A 12,612-nucleotide genomic window follows, 5' to 3' on the forward strand; every position below is an offset into this window, starting at 1 on the left:
ACTGTCGCTCCACATGTGAGCTTTAAGCCAGACGAAGCCTTGGAGCAGAGTCAACATATCAGCCTGCAGCGATGAAACTTCGGCCTTTGTTTTCAATGAGGCGAGGGAACCAGAGATGTGACCATTAACAACTCAAATTAGACGTGGTTTTACGCATTTAATCACTACTTGATCAGTTTTATCATCCATATACAAAATCTAGAAACACCTATGAGATCATTTACACCAGCAGGTATTGACTTGACGATACGTTTTGTCAGGAGGGATTTTATTGGCCTGCAGAGATGGCTGTATCCCAAAAACATTGGTATAGGTAGTTGGGTAATATCATGTTTTTTTGTAGGTAACAATGCTTGGGGAGATTTATGACATTCATGATGTGAAGGATTTTCATTTCTTACTTTCCTGATTTGGCATTTCAAAGCTCCCTGACACTTACAGTTTCATCTTAAGAAGACAGGATTTAACATGTCATTAATTTATTTCTTCCCGTCTTAAAGCTGCTGTGAGGAACTTTCAGTTTGTGTTGATTTTGGCGCCCCCCCTGTTGACAAAGCAGTAACTCTTATCTCTTTGCATTGGAAAATGTAAACAAAGGCTTTTTCTGCAGCTTCAGTGATCACTTCGTCTGACTCCAGACCCCACAGCAGTGTTTTCAAGAATTAAACATTTCCATCTAGAAATATTCAATCTTCAGGCGGATAGTCTTTTTGCATTTGTAGCTCTTAAAGAACCATCAGTATTGATTCATGTCTGTCACCTAAAAACTCCTCACAGCGACTTAAATGAAAGTTGAGTGTTGTAACCCAGGTTCAAATAAGAAAACTCAAACTTTGTTGAACAACGATGGAACTATGGAAATCACTTCTAATCGCATTTCTAAGTGTCAGCATGACGCCTGACCGTGCTGGCTGCTTCAATGGAAGATGTTGATACAGAAAAGGGACGGCACAGGGAGTGAAGAGTGTCATCATGCACGACAGAGCAGCAACCCGGGGTGGTGACGCATGCCCCACCCGAGGAGGCCGCCAGCCGCAGGCCAGGCGCCACTCACCAACCGCACGTTCCTCACAACGTCGCGCTCCCTCGGCTACCACAGCGAGAGCATCGCAAGAGAGGAAGGCAGAGGCAAAGGAGGGGGAGGGGGGGGGAAAGGTCAAGGGCAAACGTCAGCAAACAGGAATTAGATCAAAGAAAAACCAGGGGTCAAACAAGTCAGAGCAGAGAGGTTACGAGATGGAAGCAAAGGATGAAATTAGTGTTTTAAAGGCTACGGCACCAGAAGGTGTGCTCGGATATTTCAAATGATAAAAGAGTGCGCATAACCTCAGCATGTTCTGAAATGTCCCAAAAAACCTCCAAAGAATCAAAGTCAACACATGCAGGAGTGGAGACAAGAAACAACCAGAATCATATTTAAAGCACAGTGAGTTCAAACATGTAGACACGAGGACAAATAGGACGACAAATTAATTCAAGAGGAGGAGGAGGGGGGACAAGAAGAAAGGTCTGGACACAAGAGGGGCTTTAAGCTGGCGTTCTAATATCTCTCACCAGTGTCTCTCCAGAGAGCACCTCCAGCAGAGAGATGAGGTTGTGTCCATCTCGGAGGTCCTCGTACAGGTCCGTGATGTGTCTCTGGGCCTGATGGGAGGAGAGAGGAGACATGTTTTACACTTGAAGCATCGTTGATTCATTAAGACTCATGTCAGCATCAGAAGTGAAGCAAGAGAACCACGTCAAAAAAAAAAAAAAAAAAGGAATTCGCAAACAGACTAGGGTTGTCAACATACCAGAGTTTAAAACTTTGATATGATACTAATGAAACTCAAACATCTACAGCTGTTTTGATGCCACAGAAACAAAAATATACATCCGACTCCTAGGAACCCAAAATTGGGTAATTTCTTTGTAGGCAAACTCCTGCACACTGAGATGCAAACATTTCATAAAGCTTTGCCATTTATCAAGCATCCTTTGACACAATCAAATAAAAACAATGGCAAAGCATGAATCAGATGTCTGTTTAACCCAATGATCAAAACTGCAAAAAGCGTATTAAGACGTCGAGCTGCACGATGGATAAATGAGTTATCAACTATTGAAGTGATTCTTTGATTAACAGAATAATCAGTTTGGGTTTGATTTTAAGACATAAGAAAATCATAGTTCAGACATAGAAAATTATTTGATTCCTGATTTTTAAAATAAATTATTTAAGGTTTTGTTTCTACAGGGATGATTCCTTGCTCTGTTAAATGGAAATTAAAACTCAGATTAGCCGATTAGTCTAAAGGTAAGAAAACACTCAAAAAAACAGTCCTCAAATTTAACACTGTTTATTTAGATTTAGGGGAAGCACACTTTTTTGCGATTGTTGTTGTGATGAACTTCACGCTTCAGACCGAGCAGGATCACAGCATCTGCAGGTAACCACCTCTAATTGGTTCTAGCCCTGCCAGCCTTCACTCCTACCTGCAGGTTTACGTCCACATGCCTGTGCTTTGTGCTGAATGTGGTTATGTCACTTTAATCTGAAATAGTCTAAACAAAACTATCTCTATTTTATAGATCAAAATAATGCAAAACCTGCTACTGCTTCTATGAGATTCTATCTGCTGACTGTGAGAAGACTATAGACTGTAGATATGAATGGATGAAGTCTGAGTGAGTGACGTCACCCATCTGTTACTGCAGGGGACTTTGGACTCACATAGATGGCGGTCACCATGATGGGACACCCTAACTTTCAGTCAACCTAACGACAGACTGAGAGCTGAGGCGGGTTTTAAACCTCTTGACAAACTGTTAGACCGCGCCCGCCTGTCATTAAGGTCAGCTAGGCGTCTTACTCTGGATTACACTTATCCTTCATTAAATCAAAACGGATTACTTCAACAAAATTCACCCCCTTCTAATTTTAGCAGGAACTACAGGCAGTCTATGGCTGCAGCCCCACCTAGTGGTGGAGAGCTGCGTTACAGTTCGTCACAACATTTACCCGCATAATTGGATTTACTGACCTGTAATTCTTGAGCCGATCATCAACTGTGTTGACGTTTAATTGTTTAGTCACGCACGTCCCTCGAGTCTAGTATTTTATTTCATCAGAAAATTCTTACTGTCATTTGGGACAGATTGTTTACTATTCTCTGGAGGTTTGTTTGGAGCATCTCTTGTATTTGATCATTTAGCTCCCATCATCCTCTTGATTGTGGCCATTTTGCGCAATCACCTAATTGCAGCAATAAATTAATTTATATTGCAATCACAATGGATGATGTGAGAACAATGAATATGGCTGAATAAACATAAACACATTTCATTTGAGACCTCAGGCATGTGTTTTTGATCATCTTTGCTTTATTTGTGTTTTTCTGTTTTTGATTTTAAGTGAGTTGCAGAACATTTAAGGACAAGTCGCTCTGCAGACTAGTTCTCACAGCAGATAGAAAAGAGCCTGAGTGTTAAAATAAAGAGGGGGGGGTGAAAAAAGGGTTGAAGGTTAGAATCTTTGGAGCGAGAGAGGGTGAAAAATGTGAAACACAGACATGCAGGCAGAAATGGATGTGTGTCCACTCAGCACTCTGCTCACAGACAGCACCTACCTCTGCCTTCCAGTGCTGATGGGACAGGATGGGAGGACAGGATGAAGGATGGGAAGAAGAAAGAGTTTGGTGAGAGAAGATATAAATCTGCAGGGACTCGTGAGGGAGAAGAGGAAACAAAAGACAAACGTGCAGACGCTGCTTTGATACGATGTTTGATGAAGAGGTACTTTAATTATTAATTTGACTCATTGTTTCAGATAAATCTTTTAGAACTGAGTGTTGTTTTATTGTTTTTATGAATGTTAGTCCGTCTCTTGTTTGGTCTGAGTATCAGAGGGATACTTTGCTTCGATGAGAGATGTGTGATGCGTTACAGTAGAGGGCACTTTTGAGACATCAGCCCATGAAAAAAACAAAATGTTCCTGGCTTCGTTTTTCAATCCCATGACTTTGTTGTGACCATGAGTGCAACAGGCCTCGGGGGGGGGGGGCGGCCTTATCGCCGACCCGCTCCGGTCTCTTGGCCCAAAATCTGAGGGATTTCCCGACAAAGAAAAAAGACGACAACGCCAAAGGCCTGTGAGTCATCTGGTGTCACAGGACGCAGTTTGAGAGAGCGGCGGACATTCTTCACAGTTTGATACACTTCAGTTAGTCCTGTGAAAACAAGAACTCATCAACCTGAATGTGTCGGTACAGCAGCAGACCGAGCCCACACACTTCAGGTGAAACGCTTTAGTTTAAGAGCTGAATTAAAACAGTTTGATAGTGATGTTTGGATTTTATTAGTACTAAAAACATGGATTCTGATTACAAAACAATCATTATTTAACTATTCATCACATTGCTTGCAGTGTAGTGCAAATTATTGTGTCTGTAAATCTTTTATCAATGTTTATGTAAATAATTCTGTATTTTGCCTCCACCTATCAGTCGAGGCAATCAGCACAGGTGCTCCAACTATTAGTGCAATAAGATACAATAGGCTCCAAAATGTTACCTTACGATACACTTTATTGTCTAATTGGGGAAATATGTCATTAAATTGTTATAAGTCTTTTAACTGATCCACAGAATTAAATGACAACTATTTTACAATTAATTCTTTATTTTATAGTCATCTCTCTCTCTCAAGCAAACTACACAAAACAAATTCAAGCTCCATATCTGGGCCAAGCTCCTTTTCAAAATGTGCAGATTTGATCTTCTCCATGTTGTACCTCATAACAAGTTATCATGTGTATGATGTAAAAACAAAATACTGCGACCTGAAGACAGAACAGGCTGTAACCTGTTTTATGGACTGATTTTATTGTCAGATAATTTATAGATATTTTAGTGAAGAATTGATAAAAGAGTAACTCAACAAAATAACACAAATCAGTTGAACAAAAGCCGAAAACAAATACATTCTAATGCTTTTGTAAGTCAAACCAAAAGTGCAAAAAATGTATTTCATGTGCAAAATAAAGCTAGAAAAATCTGAATGTTTAAGAAGGTGAAACTGGTGAATGTGTAGCTTGTTTATCTTATTTATTTAAGAAATCTCCTCAATCTAATATCAGTTTTGTATGAGACAGACTCTAAAGTGAGCAGCTGCTTCTTACGTAAATAATTCATATGGTTTACTGTCTAACATCTAATCAATAGATTCCTCTAAATGGAGCTCAATCCATCAGAATCCTTCATTTCTAAACCTGCACATAACAGAGTTTGAGTGATGGTCAGGGCATGCACTGTCGCTCCACATGTGAGCTTTAAACCAGACGAAGCATCGCGGCAGAAATGTGTAGCAGATAGGATTGTTCCTGTGGCTGCAGCTCTTTATTCTCCACACGACAGAGGGAAGTGGCTCCTCTTAGAGGGTTCTCATGCGTTGCTCTTACAGCATCCTGCCTGCAGGCATGTTTAGCGCTGCCGCCCTCACATTCAGTGTAAAGAGATTAGTCGTGGTCCTGGAGCTTCCTGTTGCCCTGAAGAGCCCCGAGGAACCGCCCTGAAAGTCTGCAGCACAGATGTGAAACCTGAGCGTGCACCGGCCCACAGTACCAAAGTGAGACCAGGTGTGTGTGACTCACTGTTAACGCAGAAAGCATGTGTGGATTTCATGATGCACAGAGCGATTGTGGATGTTTTCTTTCTTTAAGTTTTCCAAAGTTTTTTTAAGGGAGGTGTCAGGATACAACATGTGAATTAGCTTTGAATGTGTCTCCACAATTTGTTGTTGTTTCCTGCTAATTATTCCCACACTCAGTTACATCAGAGAGTCTGTGATCTCCTCTGGACACATTTCCGTGTAAATGAACTAACGGTGACCAGATGGGAAATAAAAAACCTCTGCAGGAATTTAATTTAAATAGAACAATCTTTAGGTTATTTCAGGACAGCTGACGTCTTTTCTCCAATGAGCTGAGGTGAACATTGAATCAGCCTTTTATTTTACTTTGATTATTTAAACACTTATTTGTATGAGTGAGTGTTGTGGAGGTGGGATGTTACCTTCATCAGGTGCTTGTTGACCCATTTTGTGAAGGTCTTTTTCTGGACTCGGTCCCGTTCATCTGTGAAAGGAAAGAACAACAAAAAAAAAACTTGTTAAGTTCACCTTGTTTACAGTTAAAATAAACCCCATAAATAATAGGTAACATATTTAGATAAGTGAGTTTTGGTAGGACAGTAGAGTACAGTAGGTGGGCTGTCAGCTGAATCAGCTATCAAACACACAGCAGGTCAAAGGTCAATGTGTCAAAAATCTGGTTGTTTCGCCAACAAGAAAGAAATATCTGAACACTAAACAACAATTACAAAACCACAATTATTTGCTGAGATGTATACGGTCCAAATCTCGAGGTTGTTTTTATTGACAATGGTTTAACCTTGAAACCCCCCCAAACCACACACATCTTTTATCATCCAATCAGAACAAGCCTACACACACTTGTTCTCGCCAAAACACCTTTGCTGTGCTTTTTCTCCAGGCGTGCACAGCAGAAAGCAGACGCTCTCTACTCATTGAAATCAATTTTAAAAAAGATGCTGGCACTAGGTGGACACGCCTTCCAATCCAATCAGAACCTATGTGACAGCATCAGTTAGTTAAATAAAAGCATGTTTACCCAGCCTAACAGACAGTTTGATAATGATCGTTTTCCCCTAGAGCCAAAAAAGAAAACAACACTAAACATCTGACTCCATCAGGAGATTCCTGAAGTGACACAGAGAGCGACTGTACTCCCTCTTCTGGTGGATTAAATCCGCTAGTCTGAAAACAAAGAAAACAAAGCTGTCGTTCCTGTCAGGGGAAACACGAACACCGACATCCCTGTGATTATCACCTTTAAAGAAACAAGCTCCGTCTTGTAAGACTGTTTCTGTTTCTGTTTGATTTCACCGTCTGATTATTCCAAACACGGCTGTCAGATCACATCGCATACCAGCAGGTACGAGGAGTGTTGTGCAATGTTTTCACTGAATGTTATGAAGCATCTCCAGAGAGAAAACCACAAAGAGAAGACTTTCACTCCTTCACTGTAGGAAAGCGACGTGACACAGCCAAACCAGAGCGCCTGTGAGTCAACACAATGACTTGAGTGTTACAGATTTTCACAAACTTTGATTTTCTCAGAAGTCACATAAAAAAAAAAAAAAGGAGCTTGATGACATTATCTACTTGGGAACTGGCATCAAAGTTATCATGCAGCAGAAGTGATCAGATGAAAAGGGAACAGAGAAACCATAGAGGACGACATCCCGCGGTGCCAACGCCCATTTCAGGGTGGCATCATGTCAATGAGTCACAAACACATGGTGACTGTTTAAGAGTCGAAACTGAGAAGTGAAAATTAAACCTAAAAGCAGAAAAAAAAAAAACTTTTCCAGTTGATATGAGAAGAAATAAGTTGTTCAGTAGAAAACAAAACCGTTCTTCCAGCTGTTCAAGATGCTGAAAGACGTGTTGCAGTAAAGCAAACTTCCCTGATCCCTCGGACAAATAATGTGTTTGCTCGGCTGAGTTTTTGTAGCCTGGAGCAGCAGACGGAGAGTGTGAAGTTTTCCTTTCATCCTCGGAGTAGAAGACTCTTTAAGATGAGACGACAGATATCAGGTCTCCTGAAAGAATGCGTCTGTCCGTAAAGCTTAATGGTCGGCCGCACATTATTACATCACTAACATGCAGCTGTAATGTGGGGTGTTGCACAAGAGGAGACACGTTTTTGTTTTAATAAAAATAACTTTAAAAAAACTGAACAGAATTCATCAAATGTTTCTTATCGGCAAAATTGTGTCGCCAAAAATACAAGTACGAAGTGCAAAAATGTTGAGTGTAAGACATGCAGCAACAACAATCTCTGCAGAAAACATTAACCCTCACTAAAATAATCAAACTTTTATTGAAGAGCAGGTGGCACCTTTTAAAAGGTTACCTCAACTTTGTTTAAAGGTTACATACTTTGCAGAATACACTTCACCCCAACCTGATAAAAACACTAATATGTGTCTCTAGTCTGCCTACAAACCCCCCAATTATAAGAAAAGTCCATCCTCTTTTCAGAAAATGTGTGCTAAAACAGGCCGTTCGGAGATTTTCCCTTCATGACATCACAAAGGGCAGAAACAGAGGTGTTTATAGGCATGATCAAATACAGGATCAGAGTGGATTTAGAACAAGAAACTTCACACACATGTTTTGAGGAGCTTTGAGACTTATTTAAACTTGTTGAAAAGGAATCTAATAAGTGACCTTTAAAGTCTTTTTAAGTCCGTTTCTTTTTTTCAAATGTGAAGCAAACCTGCATGTCGAAGAACAGTTTGGCTGAGTGTTTACATCGACTTCAAAAAGATGAACTTTGCAACGTTTTCTGACTAGAACAAGCAGCCTTTCTTCTGAGCTGCAAACACGCAGATCTAAATATTTCTTCTGACCCAAAAAAACAAGCTAGAGGAAATCTTGTCACTTTATGGTTGAGTATTGCACCACCAGCAGAACCTCTTTTCATAGACTGTTATTGTGCTGCATGCTAGAAGCCCAGGGCAGTATATGTATATTTGCACAACGGTCTACAGTGCAACACGATTCTGCTATTCATGACTTTCTTTCCCACACCTTTTACTAATTTCCGTGTGATTGATTTGGTTTTATTGTTGCTCCTATTGCAGAGATGCAACTGAAAGTTTTAGAGTAATTTTTATAATGAAAATTCAGTTAATTCTAATTCAAATTTTCTTCTACTCCTCCTACTCCTTCTTCTTCTTCTTCTATTCTGTATTAGTGTGTCTTTTATCGAAGAGTGGGTGTCAGCACAACTGACCAATAAAAAGAGAAAAAGCCGTGACACATGAAGGGGGCGTGGTCTATTTGATAAAAGAGAGGCAGAAGACCACCACAGACAAACTTCCATTTTCACGACATTTAACTTTCCATTTCTTCAGATTATAGAAAACAAATAACAAAGGTTTCCAAACAGGTGAGTACCAATGATCACATGATACATTTCTAAATAAAAACAATTAATTTAAAGATCAAATACAGAAGACCTCTTAATCAATGTAAAGATGCCAGACTCTACCTTTCCTGTGATCCATGGACCTGAGCATCCCCTGGTAGTATGAGTCCTCTATGAAGACCCCGTCACTGCCCATACTGTCAGAGGAGTAGTTTCTAAATCTCTGCTCCATCTCCACGCTCGAGTTCACTCAAAAACAAAACAGGAGCCTCTGCAGGTTCAGATCTTGTCTAACTTCTTCTTCTTGTAACTCTGCCTCGGAGTGGGATCCTGTAGTTAAGTGGGAGTGTTCAAACCACTCATTCAGTTCCTCAACACAAGTCTTTCTTTACTCCCTTTTTTCCTCTTCCCTTTCTCCTCTCTCACATTCTACGCTTTGCTCTTTTTTTTTTTTTTTTTTTTTCACCAGCTCTCGCAAAATGCCTGCCTGCAGGCTACGATGTCAGGAGCTGTCAGTCAGCTCAGAGTGAGGGGAGATTCTCCTGCGGGCCCAGACCTGATATCTACACCCGGACCCCACCCAACAAACCACACCTCAGAAAAGACCCTCACTCAGCAGCACCCGACCACAACAGACATCTGCCTTGATTACATCCAAATACAAAGACACTCAGACAGTCTATGTGTCTTTAAAGTAATCATTGTCACTGCTACTCATTGTCTGAAGAGCTAAATGTGATTATTTCTTCAGTTTAAATGATTTACTACACTCTGCATTCTTTAAGCTTTATTTTACAGAAGGTATACGAGGCTGACTCTGGTGAGACTTTCATAAAAAAAAAAACATGATAGAAAGCTTTCAATCAACTTAAAAGAGAACATAAAATCAACTTAAAATCGATTCCACTACGAACATTTAAAACAAATGAAATGTGCAGTTTACTATTTACTAATCTGTGCAAAGCTTTGAGCTCTGCTTTTGACAACAGCTACAGACAAACACTTTCTTAAATACATGTTCTGCTTTGATTTTCTTTCCATTTAGTTTCTTTTGATTGTTCGTTCTGTTGTTTATCTTTATTTAAAGCTCCTGCTAATGAAGCAGACTGATATTCATGCTGATGGTTGTAAAAGGAAACCTGACCATGAAAGAGAGGACGGATTATTTCTTCATAGATATTTTATATGTCTGTCACCTCTGCCTGGAGGGAAGTGTCAGACAAAGAGATTTATAGCACACTGCTGAAACAGCTTTAAAAAAACAAACAAACAAAAAACACACCTAAGATTCATTGTGAGCCGTACATCCTACACTCAGAGTAAAGCAGAATGAAGCAGAAGAAAGATGTTCTCCCCGACTGGAGATCCATAAAGGATGGTCTTATCTTAACATAATAAATAAAGTCTTGTATGAGAGACTCGCCAAGATAGCAATTGAATAAAATCACCATGAATAGTTCCTAGAATAAAAACAAAAGAGTTTCTGAAAACTAAAAGAAGTCGAAATGTTCAAATTAGAAATCCAGAAGAAGTTTCCAGTAACGACTGATACGGGATAAACAGTTTACGAGCTGTAAAAGGTTTTGATATTTTACAGAGAGAGGTTTGTAATTATGTTAACATTAGTAACCAGCCAAACCATCAGTATGGTCACTCAACAAAAGCAACAGCGTATGTGCCAACAAAGACGATGTTGAGCTCAATGGAGGGCGATCATCAGACCCGACAGGAAGCGACAGGAAGCTACTGTGTCAAACTAAAGTGTGTCTAAACGTTAAACTTAAGTTGTAAAAAGTGTACAGTTCTCTTCAAAAGAAAAAAAAAGGGTGCATTCCCTCACGTAGACCAAAGTGTACCCGAAACAGTCCACTGGAGCCTGCTAACCCCAGCTGAACTCCTCGTGTGCAAGCTAGCAGTCAACGTGTGGTCGGGCGCTTTTATGTGCCACTCTCAATGAAAAGCCTGTTTCTGAACACAGAGGAGGGCAGGCCACGAGACACAGACTGGAAACAGACTCCGGTGCCATTTCTCGACATGCTACAATCACATGGAAACCTCCAGCGAGCGCGCTCAGTTCCTCCACCAGGACACAATTAAGGAGGAAACTGGCACTGAGGGTTTTGTGTCCGCATGTAAGAGACGAAGCAGACGCTCTGTTTTCCTTGGGGGCGGATGTTTACAGGAGACAATCCAGCAGATAGAATAATAGAAGCATTTAACGCTAATGAGAACAGCCTGTCAGACTGAACGTTTTAATCGAAGAATCGGGTTTGGACAGCTTCTCTACGAAGAATTTCCGATCTTGAATAAAAAACTTCTGTTGAGCCAGAAACCCAAACCGACGAAAAATGCTGAAAAAAACTCTTTATAGGGTTACCACACTGCTGCAGAAAATGATCCCTGACACAAAGCAGCTATTGTGTCTCTGTGCGGACTGAACAGTGTGTGTCTATGTGCATGAGTGGTAAAAATATTCATCTTTTACCATGCAATAAAACTCCTTACTCGCTTCTTACTCTTCTTATTTTTTGCACGTCAGGCATTCAGCTGCTCTGAAATAGCACCTCTGCACTACCACATTCATGTCCCATAGCACCTAAATACCTGGAACACCTTTCACCCTTGGAAGCATCAATTTTCCGTGCAGATACTGACATCAGACCGTAAAGCAGAGAGATGTTTTTGGATGCCTGCGCAGGGAGGCGGCTTGTCGGGACTTGAGATTTTGGAAGGTGTTGATGTTAATCACCTTAATCAGAAACCAAAATCTCCACTCTATAAGCAATGTTTGTGTGCAAAAAATGCAACCACATGATGGACATTTTCACTTTAAGACACAGAATTCTTCGTATATTTGAAATCAGTGAGAAAAGAAGTGAGTAGAAAACGTAAAAAAATGTTGAACGGAAAGTGTCAGAATGCTCATAACCTTCAAACTCACTTTGCTTTTTTAACTTTATCTGGTGCTGGTCCGAAAACTTTGGATGCAAACACCTGAATTTGAGCTGATTTCAAAAAGTGATTGTGTAATTGCAAAAAACATAGTCGGCTCTGTTAGTTGAAAACCTAATTTTGCTCAATGTTCAAGCTGAAAAAAGTGGCAAAACACTTTAGAAGTGACTTTAAAAATGATCGTATCAATGGCATGCAGGCAGGAGAACAATGCAATACTGTGTGGATATTTCTCCTTTCCCTGTTACTGATAACATGCAGTGATGTGCCCCAGCAGTGAGAGCTGATAGGAGTTTTACGATGACATTTCTGCCGTGAGAAGCATGCAAGTCTGTGCATTCCTCCAGAAGGCGCGCCCGCCCTCATCACAGACAGGGGGAGCCGCCTCTCTGCGATAACACAACCCCCCCCCCCCCCCCCCGACGTGATAAAAAACACGGTGTGCCTGTTCATGTGTGCAGGTGACAGCATGCAGTGTCAGCCCCTCTGACAGGAATGTGAACACACACTGCGGATCATCAGATGGGGGGGGGGGGGGGGGGGGATGAAAGTTGGACGGGTCAGGGAGGAACTCTGCCAAGGTGAGGAATGGAAGCTGCAGGGCATTATGGGGCAGATCCAACCTTGGAACTGGCAGCGTAGAAGGTATGAAAGCATAAAAAAGA

General features: G+C 40.8%; 1 protein-coding gene across 13 annotated transcripts in view; it reads right to left on the minus strand.

Moving 5' to 3' along the window:
- Positions 1-12,612, minus strand: part of pleca (plectin a) — a 110,035-nt gene that overhangs the window by 34,577 nt on the left and 62,846 nt on the right. For 7 of the 13 annotated variants that reach the window (XM_065947854.1, XM_065947862.1, XM_065947865.1 and 4 more), the window contains 2 exons: positions 6,051-6,112; positions 1,555-1,644 (listed from right to left, as the gene is read on the minus strand). In XM_065947854.1, coding sequence (XP_065803926.1) covers positions 1,555-1,644; positions 6,051-6,112 — 152 coding nt within the window. Of the gene's footprint in view, positions 1-1,554; positions 1,645-3,608; positions 3,624-6,050; positions 6,113-12,612 lie in introns of all 13 variants that reach the window. The other 6 variants (XM_065947853.1, XM_065947860.1, XM_065947863.1 and 3 more) reach the window with 1 other exon arrangement.

This window comes from Labrus bergylta, chromosome 19 (assembly GCF_963930695.1).
Source record: "Labrus bergylta chromosome 19, fLabBer1.1, whole genome shotgun sequence".
In the NCBI taxonomy this organism is placed as follows: domain Eukaryota; kingdom Metazoa; phylum Chordata; class Actinopteri; order Labriformes; family Labridae; genus Labrus; species Labrus bergylta.